Genomic DNA, 26693 nt, shown 5'->3' on the forward strand with positions numbered 1-26693 from the left:
TTAGTTCAGGGGGAGGCCAGTGGCCAAGTTAAGGCTAGTGTAAGGTAGAGGCCTGACTGAAGAGGGCCTTGTAGGCCATATGAAAATGCTCCTAAGAATGGGAAGCCCTTGAATGGCTTATAAACAAAGGGGTGACTTAATCTGGTTTATATGATAAGAATTTCAATCTGGCTGCAGTATAGAGAATGCAGTTTGGAAAGGGGAGATAGCGGGAAGCAGAAATGATAAAGTAGCTTGGAGGAGATGGAGTAATGAAAGAGATTCAGTTCAGTTCAGTTGCTGGGTTGTGTTCGACTCTTTGCGACCCCATGGACTGCAGCTCGCCAGGCTTCCCTGTCCATCACCAACTCCTGGAGCTTGCTCAAACTCATGTCCATCACCAATTCCCAGAGTTTACCCAAACTCATCTCCATTGAGTCGGTGATGCCATCCAACCATCTCATCGTCTGTCGTCCCCTTCTCCTCCCACCTTCAGTCTTTCCCAGCATCAGGGTCTTCTCAAATCAATCAGTTCTTTGCATTAGGTGGTCAGAGTATTAGATTTTCAGCTTTAGCATCGGTCCTTCCAATGAATATTCAGGACTGATTTCCTTTAGGATGGACTGGTTGGATGTCCTTACAGTCCAAGGGACTCTCAAGAGTCTCCTCCAACACCACAGTTCAAAATCATCAATTCTTTGGCGCTCAGCTTTCTTCACAGTCCCAACTCTCACATCCATACATGACTACTGGAAAAACCATAGCTTTGACTAGACGGACCTTTGTTGACAAAGTAATGTCTCTGCTTTTTAATATGCTGTCTAGGTTGGTCATAACTTTTCTTCCAAGAAGCAAGCATCTTTTAATTTCATGGCTGCAGTCACCACCTGCAGTGATTTTGGAGACCCCAAAAATAAAGTCTGTCACTGTTTCCATTGTTTACCCATCTATTTGCCATGAAGTGATGGGACCGGATGCCATGATCTTAGTTTTCTGAATGTTGAGTTTTAAGCCAACTTTTTCACCCTCCTCTTTGACTTTCATCAAGAGGCTCTTCAGTTCTTTGCTTTCTGCCATAAGGGTGGTGTCATCTGCATATCTGAGGCTACTGATACTTCTCCCGGCAATCTTGATTCCAGGGCTTGTTTAGTTAGTCTTTAATACAGCCAATATTTATTGAATGTTTTGTCTGTATTGTGAACATATCTGGGGGAGGAAGAAGGAAGTAGTCAAGGATAATTTCCAGGTTTCTCATATGTAAGCAGTGGTACTATTTGTTGAGGTAGAATGAGAAGAAGTCTTACTCAGGCCCTAAGAACCCAACTGTGATGGGAGCCTTGGAGCAGGAGCCATTGTCATCCATGTCAATAAAGTGACTGATTTCTAAGAGGTTTAGACTTAATCTGATGAATTAGTCATTCTCTCTTATAGACCTGTGATGACTCGTTCAAAGGAAAGACCTCCCCCCCGTCCCCTGGTCCCCATCCTTTTGCTGGTTGATATTTTCTGTGAAACCAGGTGTACTTCATTAGAAAATGGTTTATTCAACCTTTAATCAGTAAGTACTGCAATAATTACAGTGAACTCTGAAGTAGTTTACTGTATGAAAATGTGTCTATAAAATTTTAAATTATTAGAATATGGCAGCAATTTAAGCTTCTTAGTTTTATTATCCCTTACAAATTAATCTTTATTGGAAGTAGCCAAAATGTGTTGAATCCTTAACTACTCTATGCCAAGTATTATATTTTCTCATAGATGATAAAACAGAGCAGTTAATTTACTTAGTCACACTTTAGTACATGATGGGGGCTAGATCAAGTCCCAAGGCTGATTTCAAAGTCTGTACTTCAAGTAGGTTTTTTTAACCCCTGTGAATTGGGTGATTGTCATTTAGATGAAGTAACACAGGGGGCTTGGTCCTTGATAAACGTTCTGTTTTACTTTTTTTGCTGCTTGGACAATGAACCTTAAAGAATATAGGTTCTTTTTCTGTGATTAGGCTCTTTAGCATATAATACATTAGGGGAAGAACCCTGCAGGTCTAAGGTGCAGCTTGTTTTCTTTTAGCCTGGCAGTGGTCAGTTTTCATGAGTGAAGCTTATGAATCCTTCGTAGACGGTGGGTATTTTTTCATGACCTGTGATAATTAGCTTCTTACTATTGCTAGTAATGATCCTACATTCTGGTTTGTCTTATGCCAGGCTTTCTTCGAGAGTCACCCAGCTCCTTCAGCTGAGCGTACCATCCAGCAGTGTTGTGAAAATATCCTGCTGAATGCTGCTTGGCTAAAGCGTGATGCTGAGAGCATCCACCAGTACCTCCTGCAGCGGAAGGCCTCGCCGCCCACAGCATGAACCTGAGCACACCGCCACTGCGGTTCTCCTGCTCTGTGCAGGGAGAAGGTGGAGCGACTGAACAGCTGATTCACATGCCAAGAATTTGGAGTCTTCTTTCAAGCCAGTGGGGGTTGGACAATGAATGTAGTTAACTGGTTCCTGCTCACACTCCAGAATTAAATTCTATTGAAAAAGGAAAATCAGCAATTCAGCAAAAAAATAAAAATGTAAATATGATAGTAATAAAATAGAGCATAACGAAACTGTGAAACTTCCTGAAGCCTTGTCAGTGGTTAAAAGTATTTAACACTCTCCTGTTAATGACAGATGTTCTGTTTTTATAACCTACGAAAAGGAAACTAGAGGCTTCTGTAAAGAGGATTTTTGTGAAGTGGGTTCTCCAAGCAGCCTACAAGCCAAGTGTCCATTGCTGGGAATGGTTAACATTAAAGGCTGATAGCTGGTATAATATAGAGTCTGTGCATAATCTCAAGTGGGGTTTCTTGTTTTTTGTTTATTTGGCATGGGGACTGATCAGGAAGATATATTTTCCTGCATAACTCAATCTGAACCAAGGATTGTAGTTTTCCTCCTTGCCTTCCCTTCTGTGTGACCCCTTGGCAAGAAAAAAAAAAAAAAGTTTGAAAAAAACAAACAAAACCTATCCTGGTCTGGGTTTTTTCCTTCCCTTAGTTCCATCCCAACCCACCACCCCGGTGTCCTTCTTAGAGATAAATAATAAGGAAACATCTTTTATAGCCACATTAAATAAGAGAAACTGATATACATTATTTTTTCTTTCTTTTTTAAGATGACTTTTAAGAATCCTGAAATGCATATAGGTGAGACAATAGAAATGAAAAGTTTTCAGCCAGGCCTTTCTGAAGGAGGTATTCTGCTGAAAATGGTCTGACAGGCCAACTGTTGACCCTCTTTCTGACAGTATCAGCACTGGTTTCTGGTTCAGTTAAGCCTGTAAGAAGTCAGTGGTTGCTGATGCAGGGCCCATGTATTAGTGGTAACTGGTTTAAAAAAAAGACTGTAAGCCTGTGTGTGCCACTCTGCTTCCACAGTGTATCCTACTAACAAGCCTCACCAACCTAATCCAGTGAGTTTTAACTCTAAATCTCATTCCTTCCTCTTTCCCTACTTTTTTTCTTTTCTTTTTCTTTAAAAAAAAAAAAATATTTTTGTGTGTTATTAACAGGAATTCATATTTGGTGTGGCTTAACTGTATTTCAGAAGGTCATCAGATTGTGAGACTGCTTCCTTGAAACATTTTTGTGCTATTGTTTTAAAAAAATAATAATTAAAAAAACAGTTGGCGTTAATAAAAATGTCAATGTGAAATTGATGTCCTGATGTTCTTTATTCTCTTCGGTAAGCAACTAAAATCTTTTCTGTCATTCAGTAGGATTATAAGAAGTTTTACTACCATAGGGTTTTTTGAGTCTAAGAAAATCCAGTGGCTGAATTTCTAATGAATGGTACCTAGCCAGAAATACCCTAAGATTCCTCCTAAATTACTTCTGGATTAACTCAGAAACCTCTTATAGCTCCTTAGAGTCAGCATTCAGGAGCTAACCTTAGCCTGCCAGTTCCTATGTCCTGAGGCTTTCTCTTATCTAGGCATGTGCTTATGGTACCAGCAAAGTAAAGACACCAAACAGACTGAGAGAAATTGTTTTAATGAAAGAACTCACAATCAAATGCTGGAAAGAAGTGGTCTCAGTTTTAGCACACATGCAAGTTGTGTGTATATAACAGTTCAGTGGTTTGAATCGTGTTGGGGAGCAGATGGTGCTGGCTGCATTCCTCTTCAGAACTGCTGCTCATCCTGTTTTGTGTCCCAGGTCTTGACCCCTGTGGACTGCATCAACAGGTTCCGTTGCCTCTGACTTCAGGTTGTGTTGATCCAATTAGTAACATCCTCAGACGATCAAAAGGCTGAGGAATGGATATTTAGAAGCCTGGGTATTTATTTCCCTGGCTTCTAAGTCACCAGGTCACATAGGTTGTCTGTGTTCCTCTACCAAAGACTGTGACTCCTAACAAGCAGCCCTCTTCAGCTTCCAGCTCCTTCTCTCTGCCCCTTTAGATCTAGGGATAGAATGGACCACTTATTTACTAGCTCCTGAACTCTGCCCATGTCTTTGTGAACAGTCCCTTTATTAAACCTTCCTCAAATTACCCAGTTTTAGTGTATTCTCTGTTTTCCACTAATATCTTGATTGATTTGGGCATCATAGTCTTGATGCTTTGGATCTCTAAAGGTCTTAATCCAGCCTTTTCCATGTCAGATATTTTGTTTTATGTGGCTGTGCCGTGAGGCTTGTGGAATCTTAGTTTCTCGACCAGGGATTGAACCAATGCCCTCGGCAGTGAAAGCATGGAGTCCTAACCACTGGACTGCACAGGAATTCCCTGTCAGATGTTTTAGTTTATTGTTTGTCTTCCAAATAGCTCCCTATCCTAGGTAATATACTCATTTTACAGATGAGAAAGCATTAGCTTTCAGAAAAATTAGCTAGTTAAACAGCAAATAATTCTCAGTCCTAGTGGTCAACTCAAGCTTGCCAGTCTGCACAAACCTGTGTTCTTGCAGCTGATTGTTAGGTTTCCACAATTAGAAGATCATGCAGTCACAATGGATACAAGCAATAGCTTTAAAAATACTTAATGATTCTCCTTTTCCCTAATGTTTGTGAAAGTTGCTCAGTCGTGTCTGCCTCTTTGCGGCCCCATGGACTGTAATCCATGGAATACTCAAGGCCAGAATACTGGAGCGCGTAGCCTTTCCCTTCTCCAGAGGATCTTCCCAACCCACGGACTGAACCCAGGTCTCCCGCATTGCACACAGATTCTTTACCAGCTGAGCCACAAAGGAAGCCAAGAACACAGGAGTGGGTAGCCTATCCCTTCAGCCTATCTTCCTGATCCAGGACTCGAACCGGGGTCTCCTGCATTCCAGGCGGATTCTTTACCAATGGAGATATCAGGGAAACCCCTTTTCTGTAATATCCCTTGGTTAAAATTTTTAGAAATGAGAAAGTTGGGAAGAAAGACAAAAGTGTTAGTTTCTTATAGAAAATGTTATTTTATATTCATGGGAAGCAGTAGAGGCTTTTGGGACAGTGGGCAGTGGTGGATGAATTCTTATCTGGCATTTTCTAAGAATGAGTTTCAGGAAGTAAGGAACCCTTTTATAAAGAATGTATCTCTGTAGTGTGCAATTTGGGGAGTATGAGGGGGTTTATAGCTTTAAATCAAGTCTTTCAACTCTGTTATCCAAATGAGTCCTGGACTTGGAGCCACATTTGTAGGGCTAGTGATTCTTTTCTCAGCAAGAAAATAAGCTTTTGGTAATATAATGTTGACTTTATACTTACAGTATCATATATGACTGAAGAATAAATCTGCTGTTACTAGATAGTTTTAGGATCTCAGAGTTGTTTTCAATAAGACTCTGCCTTCTCTGGGCTTATACCAGGTGGCTCAGTAGTAAAGAATCCACCTGCCGATGCAGGAGACTCAGGTTTGATTCAGGAAGTTCCCCTGGAGAAGGGATAGACCACCTACTCCAGTATTCTTGCTGGGGAAATCCCATGGACACAAGAGCCTGGCGAGCTACAGTCCATGGAGTAGGGTAGCAAAGAGTGCATGACTTAGCATGCATCTTTTCTGGTAATGCAAAATACCCACCCCAAATTGACCTGCCTTCTTAGAACAATCCTAGTACAATTGAAGTGGTCAAGGTGTTTGGTTTCTAATGCAAGAGTGAGACAGGGGACCCTGATAGTAAGGAAATGTGTAGGCCAAATAACTTCCTTTCCCTAGGAAACCAAGTCAGAGGATGATTGGTCCTTCTAATGGTTTGATGGTTAACTTTGTGATGAATGGTAGTGTCAGGAAGGAAAGTTGATTGGGTTGTTACTGCCACTTGTAGATAACTCTTGCTGTTGTTCAGTCGCTAAGTCGTGTCCGACTCTTTTTGACCCCATTGACCGCAGCAGCCAGGGTTCCCTGTCCTTTGCCATCCCCCGGAGTTTGCTTGAATGTCGTTGAGTCGGTGACGCCATCCAACCATCTCATTCTCTGTCACCTCTTTATCCTGCCCTCAGTCTTTCCCAGCATCAGGGTCTTTTCCAGTGAGTTGGCTCTTCACATAAGATAGCCAAAGAGAACTCTGCTTCTCTCATTTCACTGCTGATACCTGGCAGCTGTAGCTTTCACTCCTGAACTCCTGGTCCAATGCTGGGGTGGAATTAGCAACAGAGAAGGAACATAGCTTACTATCTGTTGTAACTTGTGCTTTCTCAGGAAGCTGCCGCCAGCTGACAGTAGATATGCTATACACCAATTAAAATGAAAACCAAGAAGGGAAAAAGAGTCTCGCCATAGTTTGGCTGATCATATCAATATGGTCCTCTGTGACATCCACCTCCTCTCACCTCCAAACAACCTTAACCTTTATCATAAATTTGACAGATTGTACAGGTATACATTACACTGCAATCTTAACCCACTCTGATTCATTAGGTGTTGATTACCTTGGATTATGTATACTAACCTTATGGATATACTCTTCTTCATGCTTATTAGACTTTTTAAAGACATTAAGAAGAAAACAGTACACTGAATGGCTGACGGTTTAATAGGAGAAATCTCAAGACAACACAGGATACCAGATAGTGGAGGAGAGGTGGAGAGAAACAGTTTATAAGAAAAAAAATACAAAACATTAAAAATATTTGACATGAATGAGGATGGGTGAGATGACTGCTGCTTTCCTAATAGGTCAGTGGCTCTTCTATCAATGGAGCATTTAAAGTCAGGAGACTACGAAGGATGTAGAAGGACGAAGTTAATGCTGTGGCCTTTATAAGTGTAAAGTGCCCTCCTCTCATGTCATCCTCGAAACAAAAAGACTATCTCCACTGGATAGACAGCATTCTTACAGAAGATCTCTTGGCTACCAAAACTGGTCTTTCCCTGCCTCTGCTGACACTTGGCTCCCTATAAATGAAAAGTTCTAGACCTGTGTGTCCAAATACTGTAGCCACCAGCCATATGCAGCTATTTAAGTTTCCCATATGCAGCTATTTAAGTTTCCCATATGCAGCTATTTAAGTTTAAAGTAAGTTCCACATTCAAGTGCTCAGTAGCCACCCATGGCTGCTGCTGCTGCTGCTGCTAAGTCGCTTCAGTCATGGCTGCCATGTTGGGCAGTACAGATATAGATCATATCCATAGCCGAAGACAGTTCTATTTGAGCACCCTGTTCTACACCCAGTATGTGCAAGTGTGTGTTTTGTGTATGGTAGAGAATAATTAGATAGTCTATGCTCTTCTTTGGGCCTCCCAGGTGGCGCTAGTGGTAAAGAACCTGCCTGTCATTTCAAGAGACATAAGAGACGTGGGTTTGATCCATGGGTGGTGATGATCCCCTGGAGGAGGGCACGGCAACCCACTCCAGTATTCTTGCCTGGAGAATCCAATGGACAGAGTAGCCTGATGGGCTGCAGTGGGGTCACAAAGAACCGGACAGGACTGAAGTGACTTTGCATGCATGCATGCTTTTACCAACCTCATTGTAACAATTTGCTATTCATCTAACAAAGTATCCCCTTAATATTTTAATTCTGTTCACAAATGTAATACATATCCATTTTCCAAATTTTGAAATGAAAAAAAAAAAAAATCCCAGAGAATGACTATCCCTTTTTATAAATCCACCTCCTGAAGACAATCATTCTTGCCAGATAAGTTTGGGGCATATTCTTCCAGCTATTTTTTTATACACTAGGCATCTAATTATTTTTAGTACAAAGACAGGCTGTGCCCTCTTTGCCTGTTCCCCTTTGTAACCAGTGCCACAGAGTTTCAGTCTTTGCCTTATGCATCTAAGTGTGCCAGGCATACACCTGCAACCCCTGATGTCAAGCTCTTAAGTCATGGAGCTCACCACCAAAGATGACTGGAAAACAAAGAAACAATTGGCAAATGCACACCTTGAGAATATCTTCCTTGTTTAGATTCTTTGGTTCACGAATGTTTTCGTCAGCCTGACTGCCTGACGCTAAGTGCCAGTTCTGTGGAGTGTACATATTTGAAGAATGTGGCTTTAAGCTCTTGGGTTCAGTTAGTTTAAGTGGTTCATGTAATGAATTCACTCAATGTTCTTTCCTCACTGGCAATGTGAACTGCACTATATTTGGAACTAACATTTGCAACCTTATACACCACTGCCTGGCTATCTAGCCACACATTTTGATTACCACGAACTGGACTGAGGAAGGTATATGGTGATGGATTTCACGAAGACAGTGCTAAGGAGAGAGATAGCTGGCTTGAAAACCCACAGGGAGGTCAGCTTGCTGCAGCTGTTGAAATAAGGCCGTGACTTCCTCCCACTGGCCCCTGCTTTCCTGCTTGATGCCTGCCTCGCCAGCTTGGGCCACTGTGTTACTTCCACTCCTGTGCTTGTACCACTAATTTGGTAACTGTACCTCACTGCTTCCAATATGGAAAACGAATGTGCCACACAACTCTAAAGGACCCATCTGTGTGCATCAAACCAAGGCAAGACCTGAGACAGGAGTAGTCTGAGTAGCTTTCAATGTCCCTGTCATCTGTGATCCACCCTTGACTATCTCAAAAGGGTGCTGGGCAAAGGTGGTCACTGGTACAGGAGCATCACAGAGACAACCGAAGAGGTGAGAACAGCACCAGTCTCTTCTAGTCATTAACAAATACAGTGGCACTGTGCTCCAACCTCACCACCTGCTATTTGATGCAGGAGGTGTGCCTTTTGGTCACAAAGGACCCTGATTATTGTAATATCAGAAGAAGCCCCACAGCACTGGACTAGAAGGCAAGGTTCTGAGACATTAGTCCCATGGCCATGGAATCCAGACAGCAGACTCGTTACAAAAGCATTCAGAGTAAAAGTATATTATACAAGGCACAGAGCAGGAACAAGAACTACTGAATGAATAATTTATGCTTTTATTTTTGGCTGCACAGGTCTTCGTTGCTATGTGGGTTTTCTCTAGTTGCAGCAAGCAGGGTCTTCTTCTCTAATTGCAGCGCATGGGCCTCTTGCTGCAGTGGCCTCTCTTGCTGTGGAGCACAGGCTCTAGGCGAGTGCGCTTCAGTAGCTGTGGCAGGTGGACTCAGTAGCTGGGGCTCGCATGCTATAGAGCATGGGCTTAGTAGCTGTGGCACACGGGGCTTAGTTGCCCCACAGCATGTGGGATCTTGGATCAGGGATTGAACCCATGTCTCTTGCATTGGCAGATGGATTCTTCACCACTGAGCCACCAACGGAGTCCTGAATGAGTCTCTGGAATGGCAAGTGCTGGGTGGTACAAGGGATGTTACTGGCAAGTTCCACGTAGCCTCAATGTTTAGGAAAGACTCCCATGAAGAAATGTTGTTAAACTGAGACTCAAAAGATGCTAGCCAGGCAAAGAGGACAGGGAAGAGTGTTCTAGATGGAACAAACAGCACATGCAATGCCAGGCCTGTGGCTCGAGAGAACCTGACCTATTGAAAGAACCAAAAGAAACCCAGAACAGCTAGAACAAAGCGAGTTCCTGGGAAGGTGGTGAAAGAGGCTCTGGAGAGGAAGGGAAGGCCAAGGCTAGGGTGGGACTTAGGCCACGTTGAAGATTCTAAACTTTAGCTAAAGGACAATGGGAAACCATCAGTTTCCTTATCATAAAGTGAGAAATAATAATCTCAGAGTTACCAGGAAACAAGATGAGAAAAACACAAGTGAAAGGTCTTTGTAAGTTACAAAGCATGATAGGAATGTTACTAACATTGCAATATCATTAGTAGTAATAATAAGCAGGGCTACTTTCTCAAGTAATAGAAGTAACAGTACAAATCTTCTAAGTGGGAACATGAGGCAGTCATTTCCACCCCACCTCCCCAGCCATGCTGTGCAACTTGCAGGATCTTAGCTCCTGGATCAGGGATCGAACCTGTGCCTCTCCACAGTGAAATCAAGAGTCTTGACCACTGGATAGCCAGGGAAGTCCCTGAAATAGTCTATAGAGTATAAAACTCTGACTTATTCTAGGGAACTGACAGAAAGGTCAGAAGTTTATTTTAGTTGAAACTTGCAGTGTGAGGTTCATGAAACCCAGGCGTTAGCTCAGCTCTTTGGAGCAGGATCACACCATTTATGGCCATGTGTGTTTCTCAACTCCACACTGACTCCCCAACACCACTTGCAGAAAAGATCAGTATTCTGCCTCCTTCTCAAACCCACCAGAGCAGAATGGCTGACACATTCTTTCCTCTTCCTTTCTTCCAGCCAGAGCTGGCTCCCAGTATCTCCTTCCTAGGTCAGCTTTTGTGGACGCTGTCACTGTTCCCAAAACATTACACTCTTCTGAGCTCTTCGTGGCAAGATAATTATCCCAGTAGCACCTGCATTACATTTTACAAAAAATTTGACACCTTTCCAATTCTGTGACGTTTTACTTTTACAATGGTTCTGTGAAGTAGGCACAACTGAATATCACAGAAACGGTGCGAAACCGGGAGCTCTCCTATCTGACTGGCACAGATATGCTACCAGTAGAACTTAATGGTTCATTTTAGGCCATTTCCTCTCTGCCTGCAGCACATTAAGTTCTATCCAATGATAGAAGGGCAGAGTTTCTGCAAGTGTAGCATTTGATCTGGTCAACCAAACCAGACCTAATTCTTCCCCAGAGGTCAATATCATCAATGCTCCACACTACCACACACCAGAGGTTGCAAACTTGCATTTTTGTCTTTGACATTCAGAATATCTTTAAAACTTTTTGAAAATTTTAACGCCAGTTTTTAAAAGTCAAATTCACATCAAAGTTCAGATTTCTAGCTTTTCCCTTTTAAAAAAATTTTTATTGGAATATAGTTGATTTACAGTGTTAAGTTTCAGTTCTATCCAGCTTTTCTTGAAAAATCAGATCTGACATCAGTCTTTGGAGCAGAGTCTTCTGACCAACACACTCTACCTCTGTCCCTACTCTGACTAGATCTTTTATGAAGGTCCCATGACAGTTCCAGAATATGAGTTTGTATACCTACCCCCATACACACCAGGCATCATGAATATGGAATCCCTCCTTTGTGACTCTTTCATATGCATAGGGCTTATTCTGTTTGGATGCAACTTTGAGAATGTTTTGGAGATGTTAGTGTAGATGAGAAAAAAAGGCCATGGCCACTCCAGTCTACCGCTGGTGGGTCTTAATTATTTGCAGCTACTTCCCAAGGGTAAAGATAAAAAACTTGATCCCACCAGACTTCTGTTAGGCCACTCCTTTCTGTTGTCTCTTCTCTGGCCCTTTTTTCATTCATTCAAAATTCAGAACCTTTTTAAAACATATATATATATATATACTTAAGAAGGTGCCGAGACAATGGCCTCAAATCATTTTTTGAAATTGTATTTGTTCACTCACTCATGCATTTAATTTTGGCTGGGCTGGGTCTTCACTGATGCCTGTGGGCTTTCTCCAGTTGCAGTGTGCGGGCACTGCAGGGGCTTCTCTTGTTGCAGAGCATGGACTCTAGAGCTTGGGCTCAGCAGTAGTGGCCCACAGGCTTAATTACTCCAAGGCATGTGGGATCTTCCTGGACCAGAGACTGAACCCATGTCCCCTGCATTGGCAGGTGGATTAACCACTGGACCACCAGGGAAGTCCTCAAATCATTTTTGTAATGAGATGGAGAATTTTAAAAATGTCTTACTAGAATCCCTCTTCCAGTATATATCCAAAAGAACTAAAAGCAAGATCTCAAAGAGATATATATACACCCATGCTCATAGAAGCATTACTTACATAGCTAAGAGATGGAAGCACCCAGGTGTCCACTGATGGATGAATGGATAAATAAAATGTGCTACATACAACATAATATTGTTTGGCCTCAAGGGAGGAAATGGATGAACCTCGAGGACATATGCTAAGTGAGATGAGCCAATCACAAAGAGACACACACTGTGTGACTCCCTTACAGAAGGTATCTAGAGTGCTCAAATTCATAGAGACACAGAGTAGAATGGGGGTTGCCAGGGGCAGGGATGGGTGAGGGGAAAGTAGAGAGTTGTTCAATGGATATAGAATTTCAGTTTTGCAAGATGAGTAAGTTCTAGAGAGCCATAACCCACAACCATGTGACTATACTTAACACTACTGAACTATACACTTAAAAATGGTTGATGGTAATTTAAACCATATTTTTTTAAGTGTTTTTTTAATGCATCATTAGAGATCTGAGTTCTGCTAGGGGGTCCAACACTGACTTCTGTGACCTTAGGGAAGGCACTCTCTGAAACTCAGGTCCTCTTCCAAAAAATGAGAGGGGAGAAGAGAGAATAATAAAAACACCAGCCTTGGTGTGGGGCAGACAGATACGACAGTGCAGGGTGAACAACTGAATGCTCTGCAAATATTAGACATGCTCATCAACTCAAACCGTGGTCTCTGTGGTGACTTAATCGTAGGTTAAAAAAAAAAAACCCAAGGTCTGTATTAAGTGCCAGAACCTTACAGAGGAAAGAACAAGAGCCTGCCCTCAAACTACTCACAGTCTAGTGGAAAAAATTAAAACAGAACTAGAAAAAAATTTACCATGTGTCACAGGTCAGTCTAACATATAACAGATTCAAATATACACAACTTAATTCCCTATTAATGGGATGAAGGTTGGACATACACTATGACCTGTTGTTTGGGTAAATCAACAGTCTCAAATTAGAGCACAAGTTTAAATCTAGATAATCTTTTCCAGGTGTTTAGTGTAAAAAGGAAAAAAAAATGTGTGTGCGTGTATACTTTCGTCCATAGCCTTTTGCTTAGATGCACTTAACTGATATTTTAATTCTTTAATTAGTTTATTAATGTACTGATATTAATTGCATTTAATCAACTTGATTCCCATTTAAACAAAAGAAGCCCCAGACAGCTGGAACAAAGAGCACTGGACCGCAATCTACAAGGAAGAAAGCCTGAAGTGTGCGGGTTGATGGAGACCAGCCTCCATACTCTGTTGACACAATTACGTCTCCATAAATATTATCCACAGCCAAGCCAGTCTATTGTGATTAAGCTTTGGTTTTCAGTTTTTTAAACTATTTTTTTCATGGAGTTAATCATTAATTAAAAAAAAAAATTTGGGGGTGCACACTTAGATTTCCAGGTCCCTATAATGAATTTTTTCTACCATCACCAAAAGTGTAGATATTTCCTATGTTAATTTCGTCTAATTTCCTGGAGACATCCCTTATGGGGCCTTCTGTCCTCCTGCCCCAGTGCTGACTGATTACTCTGGAAGGCCTGCAGCCAGGTTATGTCACCCTAGGATTTCATCATTATCGTGAGAATTCTCTTCACTTCTCACCTCTGTTGAATATCCTGTTTCCAGGATCACATGTCTTCTTGTTTCTTGATTTATTGTCTCATTTTGGCATACCACATCCTCCGGTCGTTTCCTGAGAAGGGGTACATAGGTAGGAAGTAAAATTTTTTAAGATTTCGCACGTCTAAAAACATGCTTACATTACTGAATTAACAATTTGACTAATTCATAAAGTTATAGGTCATAAATAATTCGAAAGCATTCCTCTGCTGTCTTCCAGAATGCCTGACAGGAAGCATGGTACCATTCTGACAACTGTTCCTTTGAATTTTAATTGCTTTTTCCCTTAGAAGGTTTTAGTAACCTTTCTCTATTTACTCAACAAGCTGAAATATCTGATTTCTTTTCCATCCACTGTTGACATCACTTTGCTTACAAAGGTCTGTATAGTCAAAGCTATGATTTTTCCAGTAGTCATGTACAGATGTGAGAGCTGGACAATAAAAAAAGGCTGAGCACCAAAGAACTGATGCCTTTGAACTGTGGTGCTGGAGAAGACTCTTGAGAGTCCTTTGGACTGAAAGGAGACCAAACCAGTCAATCCTAAAGGAAATCAACCCTGAATATTCACTGGAAGGATTGATGCTAAAGCTGAAGCTCCAATGCATTGGCTACCTGATACAAAGAGCCGACTCATTGGAAAAGACCCTGGTGCTGGGAAAGATTGAGGGCAGAAGAAGAGGGCACCAGAGGATGAGATGGTTGGATGGCATCACTGGCTCAATGGACTTGAGTTTGAGCAAACTCTGGGAGATAGTGATGGACAAGGAAGCCTGGCAGGGTGCAGTCCATGGGATCGCAGAGTCGGACATGGCTGAATGACTGAACTGACTGATGTTGGGCACTCAGTGGGCTTCTCATTCTGGAGATATAATTCATTCAGTCCTGATTTGACTTTTTTAAATTTTCCTTTTTCAGCTGTGTCAGGTCTCAGTTGTGGCGCACAGGCTCCAGGAAACATGGGCTCTGTAGTTGCGGCACTCAAGGTTAGTTGCTCCACGGCATGTGGAATCTTTGTTCCCCGAGCAGGGACGGAACCCATGCCCTCTGCATTGGAAGGTGGATTCTTAACCACTGGACTCTTCGGAAAGTCCCAACTTGATTTCTTGAATTATCCCTTTGATGATTGCTTTCCCTCCACTTTTCATACATCTGCTCTATTTCTCTGTAACTCCTAAGATGAATGTTAACCCTTCTGGGTTATTTCCAGTTTTAAAAAATCTTTTCATGCCCATTTTCCAGCTTTTTTTTTTCACTTTGGCCACACTGTGCAGCTTGTAAGATCTTAGTTCCCCAACAAGGGATCAAACTCAGGCCCTTGGTAGTGAAAGTGAAGTGTCCTAACTACTGGACTGCCAGGGAATCCCCCAGTGTTTTTGTCTTTATTTAATATAAGGATAAGTCCTCTATAATACTGTGTTTCTGCCGTACATCAACATGAATCGGCCACGGGTGTATGTATGTCCCTTCCCTCTTGAACTTTCCTCCCACCCCATCCCACTCCTCTAGGTTGTCACCGAGCACTGGTTTGGGCTCCCTGAGTCATACAGCCAATGCCCACTAGCTATCTACTTTACATATCATATGTTTACATATGTTACAATCATATGTTTACAATGCATATGTTCCCATGCTACTCTCCCCATTCGTCCCAGCCTCTTCTTCCCCACCATGTCTACAGCTCTGTTCTCTATGTCTCCAACTGCTGCCCTGCAAAAGGTTTACCAGTACTATCTTTCTAGATTCCATATATAATATGTTAATATATGATGTTTTTCTCTGACTTACTGCACTTTGTATAATAGGCTCTAAGTTTGTCCACTTCATCAGAACCAACTCAAATGCATTCCTTTTTTAGCTAAGTAATATTTCCTTGTGTATATGTACCACAACTTCTTTATCCATTCATCTGTCAAAGAACATCTAGATTGCTTTTATGTCTTCAGTTCAGTTCAGTTGCTCAGTCATACATGGAACAACAGACGGGTTCTAAATTGGGAAAGAAGTACATCAAGGCTGTATATTGTCACCCTTCTCATTTAACTTATTTATTTCATGCCCTAGCTATTGTAAATAGTACTGCAATGAACACCAGGCACATATGTCTTTTTCACTTGTGGTTTCCTCAGGGTATATGCCCAGTAGAGGGACTGCTGGATCATATACTTTTACTGCTAGTTTTGTGTGTGTGTGTTGTTTTTTTTTTTTTACAGAATCTCCATATTATTCTCTGTGAAAGTGAAATCACTCAGTCGTGTCCAACTCTTTGCAACCCCATGGACTGTAGCCTACCAGTCTCCACAATCTATGGAATTTTCCAGGCAAGAACACCGGACTGGGTTGCTGTTTCCTTCTCCAGGGGATCTTCCTGACCCAGGGATCGAACCCAGGTCTCCTGCATTGCAGGAAGATGCTTTACCATCTGAGTTAGTGACTGTATAAATTTGCATTCCCACCAATAGTGCAAAAGGTTCCCTTTTCTCCACAGTCTCCAGCATTTATTGTTTGTAGACTTTTTTTTTGGTTGTCAAATAATCCTTTATTTTTCTTTTTCCTTTGCTGTCCTTAACTAGCTGGGCACTCCACCGCACCACTACTGATGTTATCTATGATGTGATGAGGTGGCGGCCAGCAACACTGCAGTCCATAGACTGGGCAGTCCCCAGGATCTCTTTAATGGTTCCAGAAAGTTCTCTAGCTAGAGACTGATGCCGCATATGCTGGGCAATGTTGATGATATCATCAAAAGTGATGTTTCCACTGTGCTTAATGTTTTTCTGCTTCTTTCTGTCTCTTGGTGGTTCCTTGAGGGCTTTGATGATCAGGGCAGAAACAGAAGGTACCGCCTCAATCTGGGCCTGTCTGAATGGTCAGTTTCACTGTAATCCTCAGACCCTTCCAATCACCAGTTGCCTTGGTGATGTCATCACCGACCTTTTTTGGAGACAGGCCCAGGGGACCCATCTTGGGGGCCAGGGCAGACGTGGCACTGACTTCCCCACCAGTGCACTTCAGGTATACGGCTTTGATCTCGTTGGGGTAGCACTTAAATAACATGGTGGAGGCAGCTGGTGTCGGATGGACCTGGATTCGGGAGGACCAAAGAAAGTTGCACCTTTGCCTCCTCTGAGCCAAAAGCCGAAAGTTATTGTTTGTAGGTTTTTTGATCATGGCCATTATCACCAATGTGACATGATACCTAATTATAGTTTTAATTTGCATTTCTCTAATAATGATGTAGAGCATCTTTTCATGTGTTTATTAGCCATCTGTATGTCTTCTTTGGAGAAATGTCTGTTTAGGACTTCTATCCACTTTTTGATTGGGTTATTTGTTTTTCTGGTATTGAGTTGCATGACCTGCTTATATATTTTGGAGATTAATCCCTTGCCAGTTGTTTCACCCAGATTTTTTTTTTTAAAGGATATTTTCTCAATTTTATCTTTTAACCCTTTGTGGGTTTTGGTTTTTTTTTTAGTATTTATTAGCCCCAGGTCTTAGTTGCAGCAGGTGGGATCTTAACTATTGCATGTGGGATCTAGTTCCCTGACTAGAAGTTGAACCTGGGCCTCTTACACTGGGAGTACAGAGTCTTAGCCATTGGACCACCATGAAAGTCCTGTAACTCCTTGATTGCAGTTATTGGTTATCAAATTTTTAAGGTGTTTTATTCCCTAATTTTTTCCCTAATTTTTTAATACCCATGTTTTTATTTCATGGATGTAACATCTCCATATCTGAGAACATTTATCATCTTTTAAGTTATATTTTGTTTTGTTCTGGTCTCTGTGCTGTTTCTATATTCTCCAAGTTCCTTTGTTCTTGTTTGGTCTTTGTCTTTCATGTTAGAGACTTTCTTCAACTATCTGGTGATCCTTAACATCCATTCACATTTTCATCTGAGGCACTAAAACTTTCTGGACACTCTGTGTTCATGAGACAGGGCTTCTCAGTTGCTGGACCTTACTGCAGCAAGCTGACTTTCACTTTGGACTCTCAGCTCTTACAGTGGCTGAACAGTGGTTCCCCAAAAGATATATCCACATCCTAATCCCAATAATCTGTGAATGTGACTTCATTTGGAAAAAGAGTTTAAGATAAGACCACCTTGGATACTGAGTGGGCCCTAAACCCAGTAACAAGTGTCTATAGGAGACACCCAGAAGAGAGAGAGAGAGGAGAAAGTTAGGCGAAGATGGAGGCAGACTGGAGTGGTGCTGCTGCCAACCAAGGAATGCCTAGAGCCACCAGAATCTGGAAGAGGCAACAAAAGAAACGCTCCCTAGAGCCTCTGGAGGGAACATGACCCTGGCATGTTTTCAGACTTGATTGATTTTGGACTTCTGACTTCCAGAACTGAGAGAGAATAAATTTCTTTGGTTTTAAGCTACCAAGATTTTGTTATAGCACCCTTAGGAGACTAAAGCACAAGTTGGAATCAAGATTTCTGGGAGAAAATTATCAGTAACCTCAGATATGCAGATGACACCAGCCTAAAGGCAGAAAGTGAAGAGGAATTAGAGAGCCTCCTAATGAAGGTGAAACAGGAGTGAAAAAGCTGGCTTAAAACTCAACATTCAAAAAACTAAGATCATGGCATCTAGTTCCATCACTTCATGGCAAATAGATGGGGAAACAATAGGAACAGTGACAGACTTTTTTTTCTTGGGTTCCAAAATCACTGTGGATGGTGACTGCAGTCATGAAATTAAAAGATGCATGCTCCTTGGAAGAAAAGCAGTGACAAACCTAGACAGTGTATTAAAAAGGAGAGACATTACTTTGCCTACAAAGGCCGTATAGTCAGAGCTATGATTTTTCCTGTAGCCATGTATGGATGTGAGAGCTAGAAGGTTGAGCACTGAAGATTGAAGGCAGAAGGAAAAGGGGACGACAGAGGATGAGGTGGTTGGATGGCATCACTGACTCAATGGACATGAGTTTGAGCAAACTCCAGGAGATGGTGGACAGGGAAGCCTGGAGTGCTGCAGTCCACTGGATCAGAGTCGGACATGACTAAGTGACTGAACAACAGGAGACTAATACAATATCTGCAGGTATTTCTTCATGAGATGATCAGTTTTCCCAAAGGATCCAATATACTGACTGAAGAGTATTAATCTGGTTAGGAGAATCTTAGGGCCAAGTGTGGCAAAGGGGCCAGGTTTCACTATACGCTATGCAGCTGTTTCAGCTATGCTTAGCATCCCTGAGTTCAGATAATACACCTTTCAAGGTGTATTAATCATGGTTTTACATTTTTTCTGTATTTACTGATGCTTTGACATCTTGGGGCCTTTCCAGCCTAGGACAGACTGCCCCTCTGAATGCTAACCAATTCTCAAAGAGTAAGTCATTCTGCCAATCCAAAACCCTTACTCCAAACCACCTAATTCATCAAGCTCACAATTAAAGTCACTATTCCTTTGTCCTAGTCACCCCAGGGCCAGATACCAGACAACTAAAGCCAGTTCCTATGCCCTAAGGTCCACTGCAATCATTAAACTAGCCAATCCTAAACCTGTGTTACCCTGTCTCACCTGCTGTTTCTTGCGGAAACCACAACAAAGTTTCCGCCAAGTTCTATATCCATATAATGGAACACAATAGAAAGGAATGAACTGTTGCTATGTGCCACAATGCTGATGAATCCCAAAAATAAGAAAAAAGTTGAACAAAAGAAGGTAGGCACAAGAGTACGTGCTGCATGATTTCATTTAAATAAATCTATAAAAATGCAAGATGCCAGAAAGCAGACTGTGGTTGAAGATGGGAGAGTTGACTGCAAAGAGGCACAATTTAAAACCAGGTAAACTGGTTCTAAAAAAAAATTTTTAAGCCCTGATTTGTGGCACTGTACCAATTTCTGTGGTATAAATATTCCCACCATGGCCACTTTTGAGCTACTTATGTGATATCACTAAATGTAGACCTGAGAAGAGATGTACATAAAATTGGTTCTCCTGAGCTGGTACTAGGGTACCAGTCAGCTTCATCACACCACTACAGAGGAACAAAGGTGATGAAAATGTCCTGTATCTTGTGCTGGTTGCAACATTTGTCAAAACTTTTCAAGCTGTACCATTAAAATGGATGCACTTTATTGCTTGCAAGTTATACTTTAAAAATTGACTTTAATGTTTCAAATGAAGTATCAGCAAAGACCACAATGCCCAATGAGAAAGGACTGGTCACGTTATTGTCTATCTTCCTGACAGAATATGATGCAGCCATTCAAATAATTTATCAGATTTTAGCAACATGGCAAAATGCTTTGCTATGTTTAGTGAAAAAGGCAAAATAGGAATTTTATTTTTAGCTTGTGTTCGCCTATGCAAATTCTGCAGGCAGAACGCTTGGCTTTTTTTTAAGTTAGTTTCTTTTGTATTTAAAAGCAGTAGATAGCAAAATGGTTTGAGTCCAGAATCTGCAGCTGCACTGCCTGGGTAGGCAAATCCCAGATGTTACTTTGCAGGTGGGTGACCTTGAGCAATTAACCAAACTACTTTTGAGCCTTGCTTTCTTGACTGTAAAAAGGGAATAACAGTTCCTACTTCACAGGGTTGTTCTGAAGATAAAATGAGTTAATACATGTAAAGATCTTAGAATACTACAAAGAGCAAAGGCTTTATAAAGATTAGCTATTACTCTCATGAGGCAATGATACTGTTTGGACAATAAACTTAACTATATGGAATACAGGCATTTATTAGATGTCAAGGAGCAGTGGTTCATAACTGCAGGGGTAGGAGAGCAATTTTTGCTACCAGGGGACAATTAGCAAGGTCTGCAGACATTTCAAGATTTTATTTATTTATGGTTGTGCTGAGTCTTCGTTGCTGTGTCTTCTCCAGTTGCGGTGCTTGGGCTTCTCATTATTGTGGTTTTCTCTTGTTGTGGAACTGGGGTTCAGTAGTTGCTGCTCATGGGCTCTACAGTGTTGGCTCAGTAACTGTGGCTCATGCACCCAGTTGTCCGTCCCGTGGCATGTGGGATCCTCCAGGACCAGGATCAAACCCATGTCCCCTGTACTGACAGGTGGATTCTTTACCACTGAGTCACCAGGGAAGCCCTGGAGAGACATCCGATGGTCAGGGACAGGGACGGGGGACGCAATACTGTAAGTTAGCTGAAAGACCCTGCAGTGCACAAGACAGCCTCCCACAACAGAGAATTATTTGGTCCAAAATATTAATGGCTCCAAGGCTGATAAACCTTTAGTTATAGTCTAATAGAGGACAAAAGATACTATACTCCATCCCTGACACAGGGATCCTGAAAACCCTTATAAATCTGAAGCGCTTACATTGGGAACATTTTTTGTTCTGTATGGGCTCCTGGATGGTGACTGGTCACAAGACCAAAACATAATTAGAAGCTCGGAATTTTCAGCCCTGCCTCTTACCTTCAACTTCTCTAAATACAGGAGAGGGGATGGAAATGGAATTAACAGTTGATCATGTCTACGTGAAAGTTGCTCAGCTGTGTACGACTCTTTGTGATTCCATGGACTATACTGTCCATGGAACTCTCCAGGCTAGAATACTGGAGTGGGTAGCCTATCCCTTCTCCAGCGGATCTTCCTGACCCAGGAATTGAATCAGGGTCTCCTGGATTGCAGGTGGACTCTTTACCAACGGAGCTATCAGGGAAGCGCAGTCTACATGAGGAAGCCCCTATAAAAATCCTAATAGTAAGGGGTTTGGGAGCTTCCAGAGAAGTGAATACACCCTAACAGCTCCCGTGTTCAGACCCTCCCAGACCTCCCCCTATATATCGATCTCTTAATCTGTATCCTTAAAAAAAATTTTTTTTTTATTATTTCACTGCACTGTGTCTTAGTTGTGGCATGTACTACCTTCAGCTGCGGCATGTGGATCTAGTTCCCTAATGCAGGGTAGAACCTGGGCCCTGCATTGGAAGCATGGAGTCTTAGCCACTGGACCACCAGGGAAGTTCCTTAAAAAATAATTTTATTTAGTTTTGGCTGTGCTGGGTCTTTGTTGTTGCATGGGCTTTTCTCTAGTTTGCAGAGAGTGGGGGCTACTCTAGGTGTGGTTGCCAGGGCTTCTCATTTAGGCGGCTTCTCTTGTTGCAGACCACAGGTTTGCAACCAAGTTGCAGTTCCCACACTGTAGATCACAGGCTCAACAGTTGTGGTGCAGGGGCTTAGGTGGGATGTAGGATGTAGAGTCTTCTGCGGCATGTGGGATCTTCCAGGATCAGGGATTGAACCTGTGAGCCACCAGGGAAGCCCCATCTGTATCCTTTATCATATCCTTTAATGCACTGGTAAATTTAAGTGTTGCCCTGAGTTCTGTGAGTCTCTCTAGCAAATTTAGAGATCCCAAGGAGGGGTCATGGAAGTCTCAGATTTGTAGCCAAGTCAGAAGTTGTGGGTAACCTGGGGGCCTACTACTTATGATCAACATTTGAAGTGGGAGGTAATCTCGTGAGTTGCTGTGTTGTGCTCAGTCATGTCTGACTCTTTGTGACCCCATGGACTGTAGCCCGCCAGGCTCCTCTGTCCACAGAATTTCCCACTCTGCCCATGAATACTGGAGTAGATTGCCATTCCTACTCCAGGGGATTTTCCTGACCAGGCAATTGAACCCATGTCTCCTGCGTCTCCTGTAGTGGCAGGCAGATTCTTTATCACTGTGCCACCTGGGAAGTAGCGCACCCTTAACCGGAGGGAGCTGACTCTATCTCCAGGTAGACAGCGTCAGAACTGAGTTAAATTAACCCTGTCAGAGAATTGCTGGGGGGGAGGGGGGGGGAGACTCCCACACATCTGGTATCAGAAACCTGTAAGAATAAAGGAGACACACAAGACAGCTCGCCTTTTCTTAAAACAACGAAGCATATAATCAAAATTGAGTATGTACTCAACCAAATAAAAAAAAAAGAACAGAACATTAGAAGGTGCTGGCCCAGAACACAGGATTCCCTGTAACACCTGGCCAGGAGGAGCAGCCTCAGTGAGCCTCAGGGTTTGTGATCCATTGGGCATACTCGGTGATTTTCAATTTTTACCTTATTTTATTGGTACATTTTTAAAAAGCTTAAGTCAACGTTAAAAGCCTTTACTTACCTCTCCATCTGCATTCCAAGCATGAAAACCCAACTGGAGTCAGTTCAAATATGTTTAGTTCATATACTACTTTTTAACACAATCTGACAATGATATCAAGCAATTAAAAATTCTTAAAAGTACTTTTTTGGGGGGAGGAGCAGGGTTTACAAAAATGTTACATAGTAATATTTTGATTTTCATTTAAAATTGAACTATGTTGAAAAATACGCCAATATTTCACTGGTATTATAATTTGGGATTACAGGTGATTTCTGCTTAACTTTTCATGCCTTTTCAAATTTCTCCAATGAGAAGCATGTATTATTTTGATAACTAGGAAAAGAACAAAGGAGTCTCCCTTAGTGGCTCAGTGGTAAAGAACTGCCTGCCAATGCAGGAGACCCCTGGCCTGGGAAGATCCCACTGCCGGGCAACTAAGCCTGTGCACCACAACTATTGAGCCCGTGCTCTAGAGCCTGGGAACCGCAACTACTGAAACCCATGCACCCAGAGCCCATACTCTGCAACAAGAGAAGCTACCACAATGAGAAGCCCGTGCACCGCAATGAGGAGTAGCCTCTGCTCACTGCAACTAGAGAAAGTCCCAGCACAGCCATACAGAAATACAATTATAAAAAAAACAGGAAGGAAATAATGGAGGACTGAAAATGAAAGAAGAAAGCAGCTGAGGGTGTGTGGTCTGTCTCCAGGCTCGCTCTCTGGTCAACACAGGAGAGGGCAGGGGCTAGGCTCTACTTCCTGAAGACAGTCTGCTCTACTTCCCCCATCTCTCAGAGGCCCCAGCTCAGGATCCAGGAAGCTTTTACCTCTATATTCTTGCCTTTGTTCTTCTTCCTTCTTTGTCCCCAGGATTGAATTCCTTTCTGTTGGGGGTGGAGGGGATACAATTTTTTTTTTAAATCACCTATTTTGCAGAAAATTGTTGATAGTGGCCTGGTTGTGCCAGGCGTTCCAGGGCCCTTGCCCTTGAGCATACAAATCTTTCTTCAGACTTTCCCCCTACCCATTTTCCTTGATTTTTAAAAACTAATTTTTGATCACAAAAGTAATACCTGTTCACTGAAGAAAAACTGGAATTCACAGAAATAAAAAATATAAAAATCATCTGTAATCTGCCACCCAGAGGTAGCCATTATTAACATATGGTTTATACAGTCTCAGTCTTTTTCCTATTCAGATACAGTGGTTTAATACAGGTTTAATACACTTCTCTTTTTGGAACAAAACAGGACATCTATATAATATCTGCAAAACTTTTTTATTGAGGTATACCATGCCTACGTTCAGTGCAAAAAATGTGTAACTCTTAAGTGTACCTCTTGATGAATTTTTCACATAAATAGCTACAATATTTTTACTTGCTTTCTGTACTCAGCAATCTATGATGAACACTGCCCATATTGTTAGATGATCTTTAACGGCATACTTTTTAATGGCTAACTACAACAGTCCACCACAGTAATGTACTGTAACTTACTTAACCACTTCGTCACTGCTGGGAATTCAGGTTGTTTTCCGTTAACCCCTGTAGTTTCCTATCACTGCTGTAACAAATGACAGACTTAGTGGCTTACAGCAACACAAATTCATTCTCTTCCAGTGCTGAAAGAAGGTCCAGTGAGTCAGCAGATTTGTGTTCCTGGGGCTGCTGGTGCTCGAGTGATTAACATTTCACCTGCCAGTGCGGCGGGTGGGGGAGCTCAGATCCCTCAACCCTGGCAGTCAAAAAGCCAAAAGGTAAAACAAAAGCAATACTGTAACACATTCAATAAAGACTTTTAAAAAAAGAACTGTTTTCTTTTGGGAAGCTCTAGGGAGAATCTGTTCCTTGCCTCCTCCAGCTTTCAGAGGCTGCTGACATTCCCTGGCTCACGGCCCCACATCACTCAGGCCTTCACCTCTGCCATCACCTCTCCTTTTCTGACACTCATCCTCCTATCTCCTTCTTCTAAGGATTGTGATTACAGTGGGTCCACTGAGACAATCCAGTTCCCACAATTAACCACAGCTGCAAAGTACCTCCTACCAGGTAAAGTAACATTTTCTTGGGCTCCAGGGATAGCATCTGGACATCCTTTAGAGAAGACATTCAGACCACCACAGCTATGGACACTCCCCTCCCCATTTCTTTTTCTACTTCTGCTGTTCCTTCTCTTCTCCCTCTCACATTTAGTGCCCACTAGTTTTTAACACCATTTCCAGTCCCCAAATCTCTTTATTGCTTTTGTTTCCTATGTCCTCCAAGGCATAATTTATTCTTGGGAGCTCGATGATTGTTTCTGAACTATTGATTTCTAACTTATTTCCTAAGCTTCAGCCTTTCTCCCAGATCAAGAATATACAGTCTCTGGGAATTACCTGGCGGCCCAGAGGTTAGGACTTTGCGCTTCCAATACCACGGGCTCAGGTGTGTGTGCGCGCGCGCGCGAGAGAGACAGAGACATAAAGAAAGAGAGAGAATGTAGTTTCCCTTGGTTGTCCCCTTATGACCTTAAAGACTAAATGTTTCTGAAACTGGATACATGACCCCTCCCCCATCCTCTACCCCACCTTCCTGCACCAACTTGGCTCACATATAGGATATTGTTTTTAAAGTGACTACTCTCAAAAATACTTAAGGCTGAAGACTGAGGATTCACCTTGCATTCTCTCTCCTGTTTAATCAGTCAGTAAATCCCATCAATTATTTTGTGACTTAGCATTCCTCTAATATTCACCTAATATCTTGGCTATTACTAAAGTGTGTAATCACACTTTCTCCCCATCAAAACCATACTGCTTTTATGGAGGTGGATTATCCTCTCCTCCAGGAAGTCCTCTGTGACTGCTTCTTCCTGGGATACCATCGCCCCACTTCTAGAGGAAAAAGCACATAATTAAGTGTCCACTATGTGCTCAGATTTTTCAACCATTTTAAAATTTAATCTTCACTTATTTCTTTAAAAATATTTATTTGGCTGCACTGGGCATGCAGATCTTTAGTTTCCGCATGTGAACTTGTGGAATCTATTAATAGCTCCCTGCACTAGACTCTGAACTCCCAGTGCTCAGAGTCTTAGCCACTGGACCACCAAGGAAGTCCCTAAAACTTCATTGTTAAAGTAATGTTTTTAATGTATACAAATGAGGAAACTGAAAAGCTAAGTAACTATGCAAAGTAACAAAACTAGTAGATGGTAGAAGGTGAACCCCAGCCTGACCAACTCCAATGCCAAGCTTTTTGCCTCTACTCCACCATCTCCTCCTTGGCATTAATGCCCATGGTTCAAAACTTGACTGTTCATTAAAAGCATCTGGGAAGGGTCTTCCCTGATGGTCCAATGGTTAAGAATCCACCTTCTAATGTAGGGAGGGGACATAGGTTTGATCTTGAGTGGGGAACCAAGATCCACATGCTGAGGGTGATAAGCCTGCATGACGTTATCTAGAGAAAAGCCCCCAAATGTCACAATTACAGAAAAGCCTGCATGCCACAAGGACGACCCAACACAGTTCCCCTCATGCTGCCCCCAAAAAATATCACTTGGGGAACTGATTCTTAAGTCCCATACCAGAGCTACTAATAAGGTTCTCTGAAGGTGGAACCCAAAAATCTATTTTAAAAAATTTCTATATTCATCGTATGACACATTACTTATTACTAACTAGGTATGCTTAACATACATGCCTTATTCCATCAACTAGTGGAGGAAATACTGTCCTATTCATCTCTGTGACCCGTCCAGTACCGTTATAGAACAGGCACTGGAAAACATCTGCTGGTGGTTGGAGTCCCCTGGTGGTCCAGTAGTGAAGACTCCACAGTTCTGCAGAGGGCACAGGTTTGATCCCAGATCAGGGAAGATTCCGCC

General features: G+C 42.2%; 1 protein-coding gene, 1 long non-coding RNA gene and 1 pseudogene across 17 annotated transcripts in view; 1 reads left to right on the forward strand and 2 right to left on the reverse strand.

The window, feature by feature from the left end:
- The window catches only part of NPEPPS (aminopeptidase puromycin sensitive), a 111142-nt gene extending 107474 nt beyond the window's left edge, over positions 1 to 3668 (forward strand). For both annotated transcript variants that reach the window (XM_006074327.4, XM_025280244.3), the window contains exon 23: positions 2184 to 3668. In XM_006074327.4, coding sequence (XP_006074389.2) covers positions 2184 to 2336 — 153 coding nt within the window. In that variant the 3' untranslated portion in view covers positions 2337 to 3668. The remainder of the gene's footprint in view (positions 1 to 2183) is intronic.
- Positions 996 to 26693, reverse strand: part of LOC123332612 — a 30274-nt gene continuing 4576 nt past the window's right edge. For 4 of the 15 annotated variants that reach the window (XR_006640788.1, XR_006549487.2, XR_006549486.2 and 1 more), the window contains exon 3: positions 23380 to 26648. This is a non-coding gene — a long non-coding RNA (uncharacterized LOC123332612). Of the gene's footprint in view, positions 1186 to 3990; positions 4419 to 5219; positions 6573 to 10529; positions 10761 to 13727; positions 13819 to 20757; positions 20818 to 23379; positions 26649 to 26693 lie in introns of those variants that run through there. The other 11 variants (XR_006549490.2, XR_006549485.2, XR_006549478.2 and 8 more) reach the window with 11 other exon arrangements.
- On the reverse strand, positions 16191 to 17048 carry LOC102407836 (annotated as a pseudogene).

This window comes from Bubalus bubalis, chromosome 3 (assembly GCF_019923935.1).
Source record: "Bubalus bubalis isolate 160015118507 breed Murrah chromosome 3, NDDB_SH_1, whole genome shotgun sequence".
Classification (NCBI taxonomy): Eukaryota; Metazoa; Chordata; class Mammalia; order Artiodactyla; family Bovidae; genus Bubalus; species Bubalus bubalis.